This window comes from Diadema antillarum, unplaced genomic scaffold (genome assembly GCF_040938485.1).
Source record: "Diadema antillarum isolate AM-2024a unplaced genomic scaffold, OU_Dant_1.0 seq00001455_RagTag, whole genome shotgun sequence".
NCBI classification, from domain to species: domain Eukaryota; kingdom Metazoa; phylum Echinodermata; class Echinoidea; order Diadematoida; family Diadematidae; genus Diadema; species Diadema antillarum.
Genome location: NW_027272201.1, coordinates 838341 through 859615, shown reverse-complemented (window position 1 = coordinate 859615; position 21275 = coordinate 838341). Strand labels below are relative to the sequence as shown.

At 37.7% G+C, this 21275-nt stretch overlaps 1 protein-coding gene across 1 annotated transcript; it reads right to left on the bottom strand.

The window, feature by feature from the left end:
* Positions 1-1445: 1445 nt before the first annotated feature.
* Positions 1446-21275, bottom strand: LOC139709646 (coiled-coil domain-containing protein 93-like). Its single transcript, XM_071621608.1, has 17 exons — positions 21171-21275; positions 19788-19901; positions 19175-19269; positions 18465-18576; positions 17069-17167; positions 16296-16450; positions 15341-15533; positions 14067-14153; positions 12372-12491; positions 11057-11190; positions 9741-9822; positions 7830-7973; positions 7147-7255; positions 6250-6370; positions 5700-5784; positions 3758-3871; positions 1446-2993 (listed from the first exon to the last, which is right to left on the bottom strand). The coding sequence occupies exons 1-17, from the start codon at positions 21267-21269 to the stop codon at positions 2943-2945; spliced, it is 1914 nt and encodes a 637-aa protein (XP_071477709.1). The 5' UTR covers positions 21270-21275; the 3' UTR covers positions 1446-2942.

Below are 21275 nucleotides of genomic sequence, written 5' to 3'. Positions count from 1 at the left end.
AAATTTCCCTTTAAACAAAGGCCGAGTCTTGAAAACTGCATCCACTGAAAAAATCTCTAATGGACCATGAACTAATGGAATCAACAGGATATATCAAAAGTGTATATCAAACTTGCCAATAATCTCTCCAAACTACGAGTAGAAAACATAGTACGTAGATATAAAATTCAAATCAAGTCAATAATGAGACTGAGCTTTCATTGTTACATTATGTAATAACATGCCGAGTTTGTTGCCAAGACACACATACAGTGTAAGGCTATTTCCTACATAAAAACAGCTAAGTTTTTTGTTTTGTTTTTTTAGTCATGAGTATAATCTATGCAGTACCACCTACGTTTTGTTAAGTCATGATTAATATATTTGTGACTGCTATAGTGGAATGTTCTGCAGGTCACTTAGCTTTAAGCTTGTTTTACACTGCAAGGTGATCTGCCGTTCCTTCCAAACACGAATGAGTATGACATCTTGATGACTGTTTGATGGTAGAGTATTTCCAAAGAGCTATTTGATATACGTCATCTTATCTAATTAATAAAACCTTGAAAATATGATTTAACCAGAACTGCCTATAGTATTCTTTTGTACCATGAAAAGTACAACTTTCTTTTTTATACTGAACAGGACTTTCCTTTTTGCTGTTTATGAACCTCTACTAAAAAACAGAATTGTGCTTAAGGGCAGCAACATGTGATGCTATACCACACAATCATGCTACGGTCAAACAAGGCATCCAAAATGAAATATTCCAGTTAAGTGTATCTCTTAAAAATTTCACACAGATGATATTGATGTTTGGAGAATTTATGTCGGTGCAACACAAAATGATGATGAAGGGCAATCTTAGTGCAAGATGTGTATACGTGCAAAAACACCGTCAATTGCAGTGCTGACATGGCTGTCCAATTACTGTAGCAAGTATGCTCGGACGTGAGATGGCAAAATAACATATGTCGAAAATTCATGAAACTTGATAGTCACATATTTCAACTTATTTTAGTATAGTCTAACTCCACCAAATCTTGAAATCAGAACCCATTCCATTACTGAGATATGATGCCTCCTCCCAGTGGGAATTGTTCAAATTTTGTTGGCAAAACAAGGTAAGTGGCGATACCCTTGCTCTTGCTCAACACACGTCGGGCATGGACTTGGCAAAACAACTTATCTACATGCGATACTGGTACGTTGTTTTGCCATCTACATGTTTACGCAGTAATAGGCTGCGGACTGCAGAAGGGCACGCATATTGATGTTGTTGGACATTATAGGCACGCCAGGGATCGAGACTTACATTGTCTTGCCGCAGCAATGGCAATAGCATGGTTATGTTGAGACGGCAAAACAACATATGTTTTGATCAAATGCAAACTTTTCTAAAAATAAAGGGTCTAGTGAAAGCAATTTACATTCACTGTATTACTGATACTGTTGGTCATTCTAGGGTAAGATATAAAGTGTTTAACAAAATCAGAAAAAGAGCTGTAGGTTTGCGAAAGTTCAAACTCGATTTACTGGAAATGATGTTGGATGTAGATACGTTGTTTTGCCATCTCAAGGCCGTGCTGACATTAGCCCTAAATGAGCACGAAGTTAAGATTGGTGCATGCAAGTTAACAGACTCATTTGCAAAGGAAAAATTTGCTATTATGTCAGCATGATTAAATATATCTTTGGTATGATTCACTGTTATGGCTTGCATGTTCATCATGTATTCCCTTCCAAATGATTTTGGTGTCACTTGACTCCTAGCTGTATCACAGCTAAGTTTTAACTCAATTATGTGAAACTTGCACGGATTTTTGGGTTGATGCCAAGATCAAACCATACACTGTTTTGCAGAAGTGGGACTGGCAACCTCTAGTATGCCTTGGCTCAATTTGAACATTTTCAAAGGTTAAAACCTAGATTACATAACATAAATTTTACAAATAAATGAGGGCTATTGGGAAGTTTTATCATTCATTCAATCTTTTTATCAGTATTTGTATGCTGTAAGTAGAATAAGCTGTGAACTCTATTACATTTTAGCTAATACCACATATTGTGACAGATATCTCATAAATACTCAACAGAAGCTTGGGAAAAAATACTACTGGTAAATAAATTACACGGTCAATCTACGTCTTGCTAGAGTAGAAGGTGCCTACAATAGATTTCTATCGTGGAACAAATAGGTTTCTATGATATGATATGATATGATATGATATGAGAAAGAAATAGACAGTGATCTGGTTTAACATAGCTATTCCATACTTGCATAATGTGTAGAGATTCCTAATATAGAGAGCCAAAACCAGCCAAATAAAACATAATGTTGCAGTCAGTGTGATCACAAGACTAAATCTGAGTGAAATCTAATCTGTGTGACTATCATTGACATGCTGGAGACTCTAAAGGCATAATGTGTCTACCTCAAAATTACATATTTCTTCTGTCCCCACGAGTCATTACAAGCCAATTTACTACTCTCTAACAGAAGAGAATTTACTTGCAATCCTCCTTTTGACCATGAAATTGCTTGCATGTCTGGAAATCCAGATGAAGTACATTTTACACAGAGTGTTCAATTTTGCTTGCAGACAGTGGTAAATAACAGCTCGATATTGTTGCCATGGATATTCCTGATTGGAAAGTATATCATTTTTTGGCAGGATGCAACACATATCATCCCTACACCTACACCTTCGGAAGGCTTGCAGTCAGGGAAGTGCATTTTATTTGCACAGAGGTCACTGTGTGTATCTACAACTTGATATTGCTCTGTTACAGGTCACCACAATCTTGGTGGCATATTATATGTTGTGAAAATCTGAAGAAGAAGAAACAAATACAGGGAGAGAAGGTCCTGGTTCGACTGTCTGGAGTAAACGTCTGGCAATAATGCGGCAGAGATAAAATGCGGAGGACAAAATTTCTTGGCCGACGGAGTGGGAATGTCTTCAGTCTGCCGCGGACAGCTTGGAGAGAAGAATCTCGTTTTTCCTGCATTCCTGTAAAACAAGGAGGAAAAGGAAAAGCATGCTAAAAAATAGGGAATTCAAATGATCGTATGAATCAAGGGCTATTATATACAACAAATCGCTTTCATCTTTCTCTTCCAAGAGAGGTGTTGGGGAAACCCCACGTGAGAAGAGCAAGATCAAGTACATACAGTCTATGTACACACAAAACACAAATATATCTGAACTTCATTTTTTTTTTTAGTTTTAGACCCTTCCAAATCCAGTGGATGCATCACCGACGCACAAAATATGCCTGTGTATCATGTCTTGCGTCAAATGGGTTCATGAAAGAAGCAAGGAAGCAAAATCAAAAAACTTTTTCTCCTTATCACTTCTCCAGTAACATTACTTCATGCATCCCATGCAAATATTCACCTATAAAGCATGGTCATACACACAGTCACTGGAAGAATTTTGAAAATGCCTACGTCCATGGGAAGAGCAGTAACGTTAATGAATGTGGACACTTCTGTCAATTAGCCCAAATACTCTTACATGGCAGTTAACCAATCAGAAAGGGATTCTGCAACCCATCTCACCCTTTTTGTGCTTTGAGTGCAGATTGGTACAGAAAACACAGTGTTGTTGTACTCACTGTCCAAAGTCCCCATCACAGAAAGGGTTCATGAATTACTCTTCAAAAACGTATGTAGTGACATTTTGATGTAACCACGTAATTTCACTTGTCAAAGTGCATGTGTATTCTCTGGGGTAGTCTGCTATTGTCAACGGTCTACGTAGGGCCACTTTACCTCCTGAAACTCCTTGACCGTCTTGAAGTACAATCTCTGTTTCTCCACCAGGTCAAGGAAGGTGTCGTTGTGTTGGTCTCTCTTCATCTTCTCCTCCTGCTTCTTCTTCTCAACCTGACAGAGACAGATGGTGGATATTCACAAGAAGGAGATACAGTCAAAGCTGCCTTAGCGGTCACCTGTCTATAGCGGCCACCTGTCTATAGCGGCCGCTGAAAAATCCCCCCGAGAGAAAAGCCCTGTTAAAGACCCAGTGTATAGCGGCCACCTGTCTAACGCGGCCAGCTGCCACAAATTTTGTTTCCCGCGGTAGATTTTAACCTGTCTATAGCGGCCAAAAACCCAATGGAGCCGTAGCCGAACCGATAATTCAGCGTGTTTTTCTGTTTCGTAGCCGTAAGGGCAACATTCAGTGATCGCCACCACTGCATTCATTTCTCATTCAGTCGTAATAATGCACTAATGTTAAGCTTTCTTCACGACAATACACATACAGTTGAACCTCTCTTATCCGGCCTCCCTTTATCCGGATCTCTCTATTATACGGACGCAATCTTGCCGTGATTTTTTTTTTAATGATTACAGAAGGAAAGGGGGATTCCCAACTCCTTGAGAACTCCTACACAAACGTACATGAATTACCTATACTTGTTACATTTCTTAATAATTATTTAGGTAAATCATCCCAAGAATTTATAAAAGAAAATGATTTCATTCTTGCAAACACGAACCTCTATTTTGGGGTCTGTTACTGAGTGTAACAATGAAAAGGTTGCAGTATACACATTACTACATGTGGTACTCATGGGCTACATCAGTACATGTGTATTTATATGTACATGTATAAAGCATTGAGTCTCCCGTATCCAGCCAAATCCCTTATCCGGATGAGCCCCGGTCCCGACTTGTCCAGATACGAGAGGTTCAACTGTACTACTGTGCAACAATTCAATACACCGATGGTTAAATACATGAAACACACGGTGTGTGCATACCTACACACATACATGTACCTGTAAGGATACAACGATGATACATGTACATGTAAGCAATGCACACAAAGTTGGATTACCTGTCTATAGCGGCCACCTGTCTATAACGGCCACTTTTTCCAACTCCCTTGGGTGGCCGCTATAGACAGGTTTGACTGTACATTGGAATCTTGTCATAAAGTGGCTGCATATAACAAAATCCTCTTATAGAAAGGTGATTTTGTACGTCCTAACTGTATGGTTCCTTGAGGATAATGAGGAACCAGGGCCCTGTCTTACGAAGAGTTACATATATAATTGATTATATAGTTGATTTCTATCATAAGTCTATATGGCAGCCTGTGTGGTAAGGAAATTTGTAATTGATTATATCTTTTGATAAAACGGGGTCCTGATATAAGAAGGTACACTGTACTCAAAGTGTCCTCGTTACAACAAAGTTCCCCTGTATACATCTATCAAACATTGACTCATCTTTTCTTTCATTTTCTTGCATGAGATGTGAGGGAATGCCAAGTGTGCCCACATAATAATTACAAAAATTCACATCATACAGAAATTTCACATTAATGAGTAAACCACAAACTGCTCACATATGCGTTTTACTTTCATTCTCTGAATGGGTATGGAACACTAGCAAACATTTGAGTATTGCAAATGATGCCCTACATAACTTGAGGTCACGCACTTCAAATGGATTTGCAAAATCTTTTTGTGGTGTTGAGTAGACTAGAATGCAGATTAACATGTACATTGGTCTTGTTTTAAACTAGCTATCCATCACTTTCTATTCCTTGAGAATTCTGTGACTTTTAATCGGCAGAATTGGAGATTAAAATAACTGAACAAATGAGGAATGTAAATGAGTTTTCGTGGTGTACACCACCGACGCATTGTGAGAAATATGTGGCACAACCCTTGTGTTGGGGCTTGTCACTGTCCAGCCTTACCTTGGCAAAGTTCTGCTTGACACCCGCGACGATCTGCTCAAACTGCTTCAAGAACTGATCTTTTCCGGCCGAGGAAGACATGGCTCTGTAAAATGGGGGGAGAAAAAACAAAACAAAACATAAGGAGCCTCATAATTATGGAGCCTAAAACATAAAGAAACAAGCTGTTTACTCTATATGAGGCGATAAATTCAGCTTAACTTGCAAGGGTGTTCATAAGCATTCAGTACCCATCCATCCAAACTTGACCTACTTATAGATTTAGCAAGCCATTCAAAAGTAGCCATGTGCCTCAGTACAATAGGAAGGCCATGGTGAACCAATAGGGATTAACATAAAGAGGATTAGGTAATCTCTATGCTGTGATAATTAGCCTTCAGACAATCATCTTCTCCAATCAGCACAGAAAGCACTTTGGTGTATGTGCCAATCAGGGAACAAACCAAGTTAACCCTTTCTGTACCACGGACTTTGGACAGTGTTTACAATACTATGGGGTTTTCTGTGTCAATCTGCACTCAAAGTGCACACAGAGAGTTAAGGGACTCACTTCTCAAAGTTATCATAGATGGAGTTGAGGAGTGAGACCTCCTTCTCCAGGTACAGCTTGGTGTCATCCAGGGTGTTGTACAAGGTGTAGAACTGCTTGGTCTCTCGGTGGGTGCTGGCAACTGGACACATTGAAAAATTCAAAATTTACAATGATGCAAATGTAATGTCTCCCGCATGTGATCATGCATGTGGTTACCTGCTTAACCCATTCCATACAAGATTATTGAACTTGCGTAGACTTTGCGCACAACCCATCATGTTGCCATGAGAAATGAGTCAACTGTGTCTAACGACTAGCAAAAGAATTTAGCAGAATTAAAAAGAGAACAATGCACATTCAGTGACATCCAAGAGACACAAGACCAGTCTGGGAGGTACTGTACTCTCAATGTTGATGGACATAATGTTCTGGGATGTTCACTTTCTGACATTTTACTTCACTCATTTTCCAACCCAAACCAAGGTAAAACATCTACACACACAGTATGAACAAACACATCATGTGGACTCTACACCCTTTGCTTTCTCTTTTTTTTTTTGATAATTGTTTCTTAATTTTCTTTTCTTTCTTTTTTTTACACAGGAATGTCACTCACTCTGTCTCGTTTCATATCATCAATATCTATCATGATAATCATCATAAAATCAATAATCGTAGTCATCAGTGTCTTTTACCATGAAAAATATGTACAGTTGTACCTCAAAAAATGTTATCAGGTTACAATTAATCAAAATATGATTTAATGATAACATGTAATAATCCCATCGCATTCAAATGCATCATATTGATATGATTCATTTTGATTTTCTTTGCTGTAAAGTTATTCATTTTCAAATAATCAATTCATGATGTGCAGTCTTTGATGAGAGAAATGTTATGAGGCTTCACCAATACCTTGATTATACAGCTCAACAAATCTCTTCTGGTACTGTGTCAGCTCCGCCCTTGTTGGAACCTCGTCAATTTTCCTCTGGAGCTGTGAGATCTCTCTGTTTTTACGGGCCTGACAGAGATAAAGAAGGAGAGAGAAGAGAGCTTCATCAACATATACTTACTTGAACTATCAGTTTTTGACTGTGCAAAAACATGACAACAACAACAAAAACCCAAAACTGTATTGAAGAGCAGGTGTAGATTGAAAACCTGTTTCATGACTCACTTTGAATGAGTGTTAGACACAGCTATAAGATGTCATCACTAACACTACCAATCAAGTTCTGTGCGGATAGCAACAATGGACATTGCCCCATCAGTTCAAAATAATGTACATGAATACCAACAAGTGTTGAAGATCATTTGTAAAACATGATAGAACTTGCCCACTTGCCCCCTTGTTTGATGCATTTTCCAAATTATGATTTTGTGAATACAGTGTACATCCATGCTAGAGATTCCCCTGGTTGAGTCGGTTCACTAGTCACAGCAAAATAATGACATGAATGATGTGGGTTTGCTTTAATAACTTACTATACAGCCAAATACTGGGAGAGAGGGAATTCCACTAGTGGCACTAGAATTGTGAATTTGACTCTGACTCAAGTCCATAGAAAGGTATGCATAGGCTCAGGGACACTTACAAGGAGAAGCCGAATCTTCTGAAGTTTCTCCTTGTCGGCCTCATATTGCTTAGCGATGAGTTGGTCTCTCTCTGAGAGCTGTGTCTCCCCGCCTCCAGCCTCCTGGAGCTCCGCTATGCTCTGCTTCAATCTCTGCATCTCTTCCTGCGGAGTGGGAGCACAAAATCAGGCATCCACACTTCAAGATTTGTTTCAATTATGATTAAAACCAAATATATTTAAGAGGTGTGTTGCCAATGGATGATTTTTATATTTGTGACCCTGCACCTCAAAACAAACAAAAAGTCGCCAGACATGAATTTTTAGTTAAGACCATATTCTGAAAGAGCAGACTTCAAGCTTTAAAATGATGCATAACTCAAATCAAATGGACTCTCCTAACCCATCTAAATATTGGAAAGAAAGCACAAACTCAGGAAAAGCGTGAACTGAGAAAAGAGGCTCTGAAGTACAATGTCTATTCAAGCGCTTAATCTTTACCAAATCGTGCTGGCTGTGCGATGAATGGGACAAAAAACAGGAAGTAAACCACCAGAGTAACAACAATGAAGGGATTATCAGATTAAACTGAAATTAAGCATACCTCATTAACACATTCTGTCCATAATTAATGCTAACTTTCAAAGCAGTAGCACTATCCTGTCAACAGATATTAGAGTTGAAAGTAAAGAGTGTGGACAAGGTTTTTCAGAAATGAAAAGGGGATTCTAAAGACACACCTAATCACACTATTCTACCAAAAATGTTCGAGATAAACTGCTAAAAAACACACTTTCCTGTCCGTTTTATGGTACCAAATTTTAGCGTAATGTAAAAGAAGATATGCTCTTTCAGAAAATATGAGAAAGTCAAGTTCGGCTAGGTTGACCCATTTTACTTATTTTCAGTCCTCATGCAAAATCAGTGTGTGCGACTTTATGTTCGTTTTGAGGTGCACGGTCACATTTTAACATAGTGTGAGCCTATATGCATGAACTTCTCAAAGAACTCTTTCAAGTACCTATAGAGCATGTCCTCCCAAAAAATTACAATCAGATTTTCGCACTGATGACACCTAATATGATTAAACCATCTAAATGCTACTTCAGTATCATAAAATATAACATCATATCTCTATTCTGCAGAAAACCCCATTCTATTTTAGCTGTCACAGAGAAATGTGGATTGTTGTTAACCATGTCATGAGCCTGATTCTTCCAAGTTTAGTACTTGGATGCTCTTGGAAGTGCATATCAATGTGTGAACACAATAGAACTTGGAGGGAAGAGATTCCTGACATGCTCTACAAAACTCCTCACTTCTCTTTGACCACTGAAACAAATCAAAATGGGGTTTTCTGTAAGATGTGGACAATGAGTTATAGTTTCATACCCTGAAATTGTATTTGGATTGATTCACTATTTTGAAAGTTACTGCTGCTGAGGGTACCATTGTAATTTTTTATTTATTTATTTATTTTATTTTTTTTTTATTTATTTATTTATTTATTTATTATTATTATTTTATTTCATTTTATTTTATTTATTCATTTATCTTTATTTTCTTCTTCTTTTTTTTTTCTTTTTTCTTTTTTTTTTTTTTTTTTTTGGGGGGGGGGGGGGGGGGGGACAAACGGTATAGTTACAAAGGTAGTGCAAAGTTACCATACCTCTGGTTGAACAGATTTATTCATGAATCAAATGACATAAGACTAATCTAACACCAATCTTTTTGTATACAACCAGTATGATCTTTGGGTACATAAGACAGTAATGCAACAGTGATTATACAAAGGGAAGATTACAAATGTGATTTTTTTTTTTTTTTTTTAATGGATAAACATACACTCATGAAAAAGAAAAAAGAAAAAAGATCTTTACCATACCACTTTCACCCTTTTTCATTTATTGAAACAAAATTTCCTTCCCTCACCTTACAGTGTGCTCTGAATTCTTGTTCTTGTTTCTTCAAACTTTCATTCATTGCAACCAGACCACGTAGCTCTGCCAGTACTCTGCATACACACAAACAAAAAGTATCAAACATAAAAATTTTGTATGAGTAACTTCATACCATCATTTCACTTGTGAATATACATGTACAATGCACACAATTCTGACTTTTGATCATAACAGAGATGATTAATTTCTGAGAACAAAACTTTGATAACTTCACAACGTTTATGTTTGCTTTTATTGTTACTTCACTGGTGATCGTTCATCTTCAAATTTTGCCCCTAAAACCATGGAATTGTTTCCCAGCAATAGTAATTTCCTACAAATAGCTTACAAAAGCTCCTGACACACAATCTTTTTTATTAACTTACCCAAATTTCTATTAGCTAGTAAAATTTAAGTGCAATTCTATCGTTATCAAACGTATGGTAGTGTACTGGTAAAACTTATTATGCAAAGGTGTGTTGCACAGCTCGTTAACTCTTCATGTGCCATGGTGGAAACCCCCTTTGTGTCACATTATTCCGAGACACTGACGGTTTTATGCTTTGAGAAAACATTCTGTTTTCAAGTCTCTTTAACTTCTTTAGATTTCTGTTGAGCTGAGGCAAATAGTGAGTAAAGTTGTAGAGAAAATGCCAAGCTTTGCTTTGATGTATTATTGTATGACAAATCTATGATTGTTTTTCTTTCACATGACCAGTAGCTACATTACTGCAAAGGTATGACTTTTGCATACAAAACAGGGACAGAAACTTAGAAATTACTCTCAAATCCAGTAGAGAACACCTCTTGATAGTCAATCACTACATGAAATGCAAGCTATATGTGAAAGGAACGGAAGAGCGAGAAACGCTTTCATTGTACCGCGGCATTTGGCGATTTATCGATCAGGATTAGGCGGATTAGTGCGTTTGAGCAGAATATGCGAAGTTGGCACGCCGTCGACTGAGTTGGAGGTGCAAACATGGCACATAAAGAGTTAAAGCTCACGAAACTTAAACTTTCACCTGATGTAATGGTACAACTGCAATTCATAAAATACTAATCTCATAATAAGCTATGTCACACTGATTTGCATTGTTCCTCAGGAATAAGCAAGCTTGTCCTAGGTAAGATGAGTATAGGGCTCGAAAATTAAATTGCTACCTGTTAATATGTAATGGTATACCAGTTTTGATTTGTCATTTAATTTCTCTATGAGTGCCACAAGGGAAGAGTAAGGATATGCTTGTTAGGCTTGGTAAAATATAGAAAGACATAATTTCCTTCTTTTTTCCCTATCAATCTCACGTTTTGTTTTCTCCACCGAGTTCATCCAGCTTTGCCATCTCTTGGTCTATTTGCGCTGAGTACTCCTCAACCTCCTGAAGCCTCTGCTGAGATGTGTTGTATTCCTGCTGCTGTGTCTCCACGGTAACCCGAGACTGTCAGAGAGAAAAATAAAACAACCATACAAACCAAACATATATACACATACAAATCACACATACTAATATCTGCTATAGGTACTAATGAAATTTGATATTTTCCATTCACTTTTTGTGAGCTTAAGATTTGGTATGGGTACAAAAAATAGATTCAAAACTTAAGATCAAAGTGCAGTAGCTTCTGGCAGTGAGAAATTAGGATACTCTGGGATTGCCTTGTTTTCTTTGTAATTTGTTTGCTTTATTCAAGTGTCTGCGGCGTCAAAGCAAAACTTACTCTGCTCTAAATATGCTGTTTCTTTTTGATTACATGACTTCTATGTTGTGAAGTGTTAACCTTTGAGCCACTAATTGAAGGCATACCAATAAAACGTTTGAAGCTTTTCCATGGGCTTTTTTGTTCTGAGACATAATATTTTCAAAGTGAAACTGAAAGTCAATTGTTGGGAAAAGAAGGGCTATTTCTCTTTGGGCATCTTTCAGTTGTTCAATATAGAAGGTATAGAAGGCACTATAAACACATCATTCCCAAACCAACTTCTAAAGATACAGAGCGAACAATTTGTCGAGGCTCTCTAAATAGTTTGAGAAATAAGAAGCTTCTACTTTAAAGGGAAATTCTGGACCAGTTAAAAGTAAGTCTAAAAAGAAAAAAGAATCATATGTATTACAAATAGCATCAAAAATTTGATCAAAATCACCTCAAACTTACTACAAAGTGCATACACAAAATCTTAAAATATCCAGTTTTTTTTTTTTCAAACGCAATTACGCCACAGTCGCAAATCCCAATATATTTGATTGACCATTTTTTTGAAGTTATTCTGCTAGTAATAACATTATGGTTGACACTTTTATAGCAAAAAAAAAAAAAAAATTCATCACTTTTTTTTAATGAAATCGATGGGAAATTGTGAGGTGATGCCACCATCAGCCCATTCATATTGCAGATTCAATCAACTGTTCGAAAAGCATTTGGTGAAAATTAGCATAACTTCACAATCTTGTAACTTCTTTAATTTTCTTTCCCTTTTTGATCAAATTTTTCACTGTCGTGTTTACTAGATTATATTCTATTTTTGTACAGACTAACTTTTAACTGGTTGGCAATTGCCTGTAACTAGAAAAAGGAATTAGTGAGGCACTTTTAAAGTACATTATAACTTTTTCAAGTCTACCTCTTCCACTTTCTTCTGAACGGTGGTTATCTGTTTCTGGAGTGAGCCGATAATTCTCTGGTGCTGCTGGGCCCCGCTCATTCTTTCTGGTTTCTCCTCCAGCTGTTGCAGCTCTGATTTCTGAGGTACAGAGATGAAAAACCCAGACATCAAACCCTAGATAGCTAAGAGTCGGGCTCTCTCAAGTGGGCTTTGCCAGGAACAGAAGAAGAAACATACTGTTTTTGATTGTTGTTGCTGTTGTTGTTGGGTTTGTGTGTGTGTGTGTGTGTGTGTGTGTGTGTGTGTGTGTGTGTGTGTGTGTGTGTGTGTGTGTGTGTGATGATTTAATGATGGGGAGATGAAACTGTGTGGGGTAGATTGTATTTTGTGTGTCTACTCCAAACACATAATCGTGACATTGCATGCCACATGGATATTCACTTTCAGAAGATTGTAGTCGCCAGTACACAAAGAGCGTGTTTCTACTGAGCGACGAAAATTCGAGGTGATGCCAGCCGATGTGTGGTGATACCGGCCGATGCCGGCCGATACCGGCCGATGCGTGGTGACACCTCAAATTTTTCCTCAGTAGAAACAGATCGGGTAGTGGCCGATGCCGGCTGATGCGAGGTGCTCCGTCGTCCATCTATTGAGGTGGTCGATGCGTGGTGACGCGAAGGACGATTCTCAGTAGAAACACACCGGGTAGCGAATTTGTGGTGTATCAGACGTCTAGAATTTCTCCCCACGCTTTTCAATCGGTTCATCGCACGCACTCGACACATGTGTACAAAATACATGTGTACACACAGCGACCGTGTTGGCATCATGCTTTGTTTGTACCAACTCGCTTGTGTATGTGTTATAGGCCCTATACGTTACGTTAAATGTGAATTGTGGCATTCATCGTCTTGTTCGCGTGATTAACAGCCTAACTTATTGCATTACTAAGCCCTCATCACTTACTTGATTTTACACCGCGTTATTTAATTCTATATTGTCTCGAATCGCGAGAGTACCACATTAGTATGTCGTAGCCTTGAGAAAATCTCAACTGGACCCTCGATCTCCAAAGATTTCTCATCAGTCAGTGGCAGGATACTAGTATGTTAGTTCGGGGTATATTGGATGGGAAGACGAAGAGAAATGGCTAATCAAAAAATAGCCGACGCAGTTGTAGCATAGCAAAGCAGGCAGGGGTCGGATCGTATTAACAGGCAGTGCGCGCGTGACCCAAATCTGTGACTTAAAAATACCTGACTTCCGGAATCGCCGCATTTGCACGTCACCTTTGCATCACCTCGTATTTTATCGCTCAGTAGAAACAGCTCGAGTGGTCATAAAATACGAGGTGCTGCGTTGGACAAAATTCGTGGCGATGCCAGGGATGTGAGGTGCTCTCAGTAGAAACACGCTCAAAGTGTCTCTTTTTGTCAACGTTTCATGATCAATTTACAGACACAAATATACTTTTCTACAACTATATTCATGGATGAAAAATATCCCCGATGCCCATCCTCACCATTCCCATCTCATCCAAATTCTTAATCTTCACATCTGATAGATGGCAATAATACTAGATGTTACAGCTTTACAGTAGCAACACATAACATCTGTCTTTGTTATGAAAAGACAAAGTTTGCAGAATGATATCACTGCCTGCTTCCCTAAAACAGACGACTTGGACACTACGTCCGACACTTTCCAGCTTACCTTGTCTGCGTACTCCGATGCCAGCTGTCCAATCACGTCTGACTGCAAGCCGACAATGCTTCCCACCATGCTGGCTGTCACTTTACCCTGGAAAGAGTCACAAAGTCAACAGCTAAATTCTTCTTCTTCTCTTTTTAAAGTTATCACATGCCCTTCATATCTCAAGCATAATCTTTTATAATCTGCAAGCAAAAAACTTTACCCCCTTTGCTGTCATGTACAATACATTGGTTAGTGATGATGTCCACTGATTATTTTTCTGGTATCACAACCAAATTACAGTACATTCTGCATACAAAGGGTAACACGATGCTATCACTACCTTTCAGAATATACAGCGTGATGATGAAGTACTGGTACTGTCTGAAAATTACATTGGTGATAAAATAGTTCCTTCAATAGAAGTAATCATAACTTGCCAGCCTCTTCTTATGAAATGAAAGTGGAAAATTTGGCATTGCATGTTAACAAATACCACTCAGCAAATCATCATACAAATCTGAGTGAGATATCAAAGTACCGCTCACATTTCCTCTCATTTACTTGAGAATGGGAAAGACATCTTACAGTATCATTTCACAAAAAGGAAACAGTTTACATAGAAGATGGTGCATTGATGAACTGGATGATAAAATCTGACTCAACCTGAGAAAACCATTTTTAACCCGTTGAGGACGAGTCCCGAGTATACTTGGGCAGGTGTCTATGGGAAATGCGTGTTGTAGCAAAATCAAACCATCCTCAACTGGTTAATACTACCGTCTGCTAATTATGCTTCACTACTATTACTGAAACTGTGGAATAATTTGGTTAAGATGATAGCCACCGTATTAAAATTATGTGAATCCCTTAAGTCCTTGCAAATGCTGCTGCAGAAACTATCTTCAGAAATTGGCAAAACTGAATTTCACTGCACATCTCATATCATGAAAATCCAGATGAAACTGATTAACTTAATGAGATCTATACAAAGAAATTATGAAAATTTGCCACTTTCAGAGAGGAATAAGAAATCTATAAACCATCTAAATAATGCTTTTAATTTGATAATTAGATGTAGATCTAGCAATAACAAATTTTTAAATTTCACAACTGAAACAAACAAATGTAATAAATGAACAAAGGGTTTTTTTTTTTGTGTTTTTTTACACCACCACATGAAACTCTCACCATGAGTGGTAAAAATTAGAGTAAAATGTTATATTCTAACACCCATGAAATGTGATTATTTGGAATCAAGGGAATAATGAGGTTTATTCCCAGTGATGCCCCACCTCTTCCACCTGCATGGCAGCCATGCCTTTCATCAGGGCCTGGATCCTCCTCTCCTCCTGCAGCCTCTCCTCCTCCGCATCCTTGGCCTTGTCCGGCTGAGAGGCGGGCGAGAGTCCCGCGGCAACCGCCTTTCTCTTCGGGTCCTTCTCTGCCTCCTTCTCATTCTGACTGCTGCCCCCCATGCCGTATCGCCTGTTCGGTTAAAAAAGAGAGATTGTAATAACAAAACATTTAACCTTATGTTTCTGGATACAAAGTGCGCCTGGTAATAGTTTAGGTTCTTTGCAAATTCAGTTTCAATTCAATTCAATTCAGATTTATTCAACATCCCTTAGTAGTCTATGTGTAAATGCAATGAGTGCATCAGCAATATCGTGACCTTTTTTAAATCGAATTGTTCATCAGACAAAGCATTAGTGAATACCAATAAAAGAAATCAATTTATCATAAACACATTTTTCAAAGAGATATCCATAAACAAAGTAAAACAAAACGATCCTAATAAAAGCTGGCTCCCACCTTTCATTAGGATCCCTTTGTTTTGGATATCTCAGCCACTTTAATACCAATTTTCATCGAAAAACTATGAATTCCTCTTCGAATTGTACACTCTTTAATATTTTATAAGAGGTTTCTTCATGTTATTGTACAAAAAGTTGGAAACCTGAAGCCTCTTCTAAACCAAAACTATATCATCCCTTTAATATAGACTAACTTTAAAAAGGATCAGTTAAAAATGCAGTGATTGACAGGCTTTTTAAAATCTTTCAACAGAATTATGCAATGGTACAGTGTATATAAACAAACAGGGTGCAAATGAAGGAAAGTTTTATTCTACCTTATGAAATGCTAACAATTAATGATAAAAACTACAATAAAATGATCCAGCATCATTATGCACCTCGCCTAACACAACAAGTTCAAATCAAGGTGTAGGACAGAATAGAGGCTTACCGGCCATACTCCAAGAGAGTTGACTGGACTCGCAGTTCTTCCTCCTTCAGCTTGTACGCATCAGCTCGCTTGTATCTTCTCTGGGCCTTGTAGGAGTTTTTAACCTCCCCTACTGCTGAAATGGAGCTGTCCTTCCTCTCTTCAAAGTTCATGTCCTGGGGAAGCAACCATTGCGAAGATGGGGAATGAAAAGTGAATGAAACACTGGAAATAAAATCAATGGTGACTGCAGATATTCTTGGCCACTTCTTTGTGGGGTGGATCACCTTTATCATTAGATTTTACAAAATTCTACCCCCAAAATATGGCAACATCATAGCAGGATGATTATTAGGAATAAGCTATGAGAAGAGTCATTGGTCAACAAGAAAATATATTGCAACTAATATGACAGCTGCCTAGCAACCAGGAGGTTGTGGGTTCTAATTCCACTTGAGCAAGCATGCCCATGATTTTCATCATGGCTATTACTAAAAAAACACTGAATAATTGGTGGGTATTTATGTCAATGAAGGGCAATTTGTTAATCAGTTGCAGTAAAACCAACTTGACACAAAGATAACTAATTCACAGAAAATGAAAACTTGAAAACTCACTACGATTTGGTAAAACTTGCTTGCATCTAAAAAATGTTACTATGGAAAGTGTTCATGGAATATGACAGGTGAGGATGATATCGAAATTACATTTATGTCTACTATGCTTCGAGGCTCAAGAATCCTATGGCAAACAGATATGCTGATGGCCAAAGAGGTCAAAGTTGAAAGACTGACCTCTGGCGTCTTGTGGTTCTTGCTGAACTGTGAGATGGAGAAGGCTCTGATCTGGTCTCCCATCTCCTCCCTGGTTTCAATGGCCCTCTTCACCAACCACTGTCACAAACAGAATGATGAGCAAGTTGTACAGGAGAAGGGCATATTAAACATGATATATGTTTTCACCAACCACTGTCACAGAGATGGAAAAGTTTTATAGAAGGAAGTTATATTTCACATGTTATATTTTTACTAACCACTATCACAAACAGATTATGGAAAAGTTTTGTATGAGGAAGATATATCTCACATGCATCTTTTCACTACCCACTGTCACAAACAGATGAGAAAGTTGTATAGGAGGAGGGTATATTTCACATGTTTCCACTAACCACTGTCAAAAATAGATGAAAAAGATTTGTATGAGGAAGGTATATTTCACACATCTGTACTTCACTAACCACTGCCATATACAGAAGAGAAATACGACTGGGGGGAAAAACACAAAGACTTAAAGTCTCTCTTCATACTATAAACCACTTTCACGAAAAGAAGAGAGATATGATTATTGCACAAAAAAGCACAAATACAAGGCATCTTTTCAACACTCATCATTACATAAAAATACATCCGTGAGGAAAGCACCTAAATGAGATATTGATTCATCAACCAGAGTCACACTCAGTAGAGCTACAAGTGTATATCAGACAAATAGGAAATAATCCTTCTATCATATACCTTCACAAACCGATCACAAACACAGAGAAATAAGTTTATAAAGAAATTCTACATTTTAATTACATCTAATCATATCAGAGGAGAGTACATAAAAAAGGTTAGAATGTATCGAATATGCGGGATTATTCAAATGACTGATGCAGGCAGCCTTTCAGCTCATTTGATTTATATACATAGACTAGGTGGTAATGCCTCATTAAAAAAAGAGAGAGAAAGAAAGTTACATGTAAATGCACATAAATTTGACATGCCTTTTGATGGGTAGCATTTTTTTCTTTTTAATTGAAACCTCAACTAGATTTGAGAGTATATTCACTTTCCATTTCTGTTACAAATACAGTGTACCAGTAAGTTCTACATAGAAATAGAGATTCACTCTAATACAGGGAGATTTTTTTTTCCACATTCTAAACTTATGCACACACTGATTTAAGCTTTCATATCACAAAACTTCAATGCCGCCATGTGCACCAAACAACAACAACAACAACAACAACAGATATTTGTTGTTGTTGTTGTTGTCATCATTAAAGAAGTACTGCCAATATCAAAGGAATAGCAATACCTCAAGGGACAAATAAACACTCCTTTTTGTCTCTTCATCCATGTAAATCCAAGTAAGTACAAACACCTGTGGTAAGTGCAAGCAGAACATCAAACAAAGCAAAAACCATACCTGTACAACTGGGTAGATGTGGATGAAATCCAACCCTTGGATCTGATGGGGCTCAATGCGATGGGGACATTTCATTCTTGGCAGGACTGCCACAATCTTTTCTGTCAGAGCACTGCAGAATAGTTGAAAGAATGGTTAATGGGTAAATAGCATCTAGGTCTGATAAATTTGAAAATATCTTTTACAACATGTCTGCACATTCTTGTTTAAATTAAACAACTATTGGACAACTACATGTACTCTGAGATATTTACTTTAAGGGGTTCACATCAAAAGAGTCCCCCTAAACTGAATGTAAACAAAATTAAAAGCTCTGTTTTCAATATTTCAACAGCTAGAAATATCTAAGGTACCACTACCATCAATGTATCACTTCCCAAGCTTTTTATCATTTACATCTACCAGGTATGTGAATCTAGAGGTGGTAAATTGAATACGCAGACCTGTGTCTAACTATACACAGCCCAGTCGCTGTGCGCGTTTTTACAGTGAATGGGCTGTGTATAGTTAACCTGTGCCCTCTTCATATGAACTGATGTCACAAACTCCTTGTAAGACCTCACAAAATGTGTACTTTCAGGATCTGAGGTGTAGTAAGGAACAGTCCAACACCTATTAAACCTACATTGCTTTCATGCTTCTCATCTGAAATTAATTTCATCTCAAGAAATTCATTGCAGCAATTCTTCAACAAACTTTGAGACTCTTACATTTTCTGACCAATCGTTGAGTTTTCTTGGAAGAGGAGATCCACATCGATGTCAAAGTTACATGTGGTGATGCACCAAGTCATTCCACCAACAACCTGATAACAGAATGTGAAAAGTAACAAACATATCGCCTATGTGTGCCTTGAAGTTTGAAAGAAAGCTCGTGGGTAGAAATTGTCCAGATCTTCCTTCCTAATCATGGTTCAAGTATTATGAACATATTTTGAATAAAAACATTTTCAAAAACTTGATCATGCTAATCATTCCAAGTCTATTGATCATATGGCTGATGAAAATTGATACAAAATGTAAAGATATCCTTGATGAGACATGTATGATTACAAATGAATGTGTAAATATTATCATTATTGTTTTTATGATGAGCATGTAATATACATTGTACCTAACCTTGGTATTTTGTGTGTCACGACTACACATAGATATTAATTTCCCCTACAGATCCTACACCTTATTTCAATCTGAGGGTTGTTATTGTAATCTAATCTTTCAGTCTTGAAATCTGTATTTCACGTAACATCTTTTGTCATTATAAATTTATGATGCAGCTTTGGTGATTAATATAATCCACGGTTTGGATATTGGAGCACCTTACCTTGTCAAATGGTGAGAGTCCCTTGATTCTAGCCCTGAAGTATCCCGCTGCCAGCAGCAGCTCAATGGTCTCACCAAGTTTGACATTCTGCTCCTCATCCTCCCTAGTCTCAACCTGTCAAAACCAAATCAAACAACCATTAAAAACAAAAATAGATAAACACAATGTACCATTCAATAGAACTGACCGACCTTCTCACGAGGGAAGCTTTCACAAATATCATTATTATTATTATTATTATTACTACTACTATTATCATTATTATCATTATTATTATTATTATTATTATTATTATTATTATTGTTATTATTATTATTATTATCATTATTATTATTATTATCCTCACCATCATCATCAGGAGCTGTAAACATATGGCATGAAATTTTCGCGAATTGCCACTGGCATTCAATGCATATAGACCCTGGCTGGTGTAGTCACTGTAGACAAGAGCTTTTGAGTGCATTCTAAATTCGCAAATCTTGGTGCTCGCGAAATTAAAATGCATGTGAACATTCCTCGTTTTACAGTAACATGACATTACAGGTGCATCACTTCTCAATCAATTTTTAGCCTTTCTACGAACTTTTTCTTTTATTCTTTCTTTTTCCATTTGCCAAAGTAAATTTTTTTCCTACGAAAAACTGACAAGTTTAACTTAAACAGCTAGTAGCCAAAAAAGATGCCATGCAAAGCATGGGCTGTGTATATAAATCTGGTTACTTCAACAGGTAGGCCTATCGATGGCATGATGTAAATTTACAATTATCAATCGTCCTGTAGGCCTATAGACATAGTATGCCTTGTTAGTTGCGGAAAACACAGAGCCGGAGAGGCTAAGGATCTAGTTCTTCCACAGTTCCAGTTTCGTTATCGTTAGATCTATATTGAGTTTAATTGGTGTAGCTAAAAAAAAAAATAAATCAAATTTTACATCGTGAAATCGGAGAAATCTAATGTCCACAAAATGGTGTAGAACCTGCGGCCCTACAGTAAGGCTAGAGACACCTCCCTTCGGTCTCCCCTCCCCCATGGCCCTCCCCCCCTCCCCCCCAAAAAAGAAAGAAATCCCAGATACCCAGGATATATGGTACCTCTACTTCTAAAGACACAACGTATGGGAAATTACATAGCTATAACCTGACAAAAACCAGTAGTTGCAATGGTCACTAGGAATCCGTAGGAATTGTAAATATTAAAGATCCTGGGCCTGTATGGGGAGGTGTGGCTGCATTGTCACAAGGACCCATGCATTAGTACGCCCAAACACAAATATGAACACTTGGGACTATAGCAATTGAGCAGACCCACTGTATTCTGTCCAATTTCCGAATATTACGGCACTCTCTCGAAAATTGTTCACAAAACTACACCCGTTGTACCAACCTCTACTTCGTTTCCTTCAGCATCATAGAGTGCACTCTTTTTTGAGCCACTGCGCTGTCTAGATGGTCGTCGAAATACACTCGCTGACGTCATATTCATACGAAG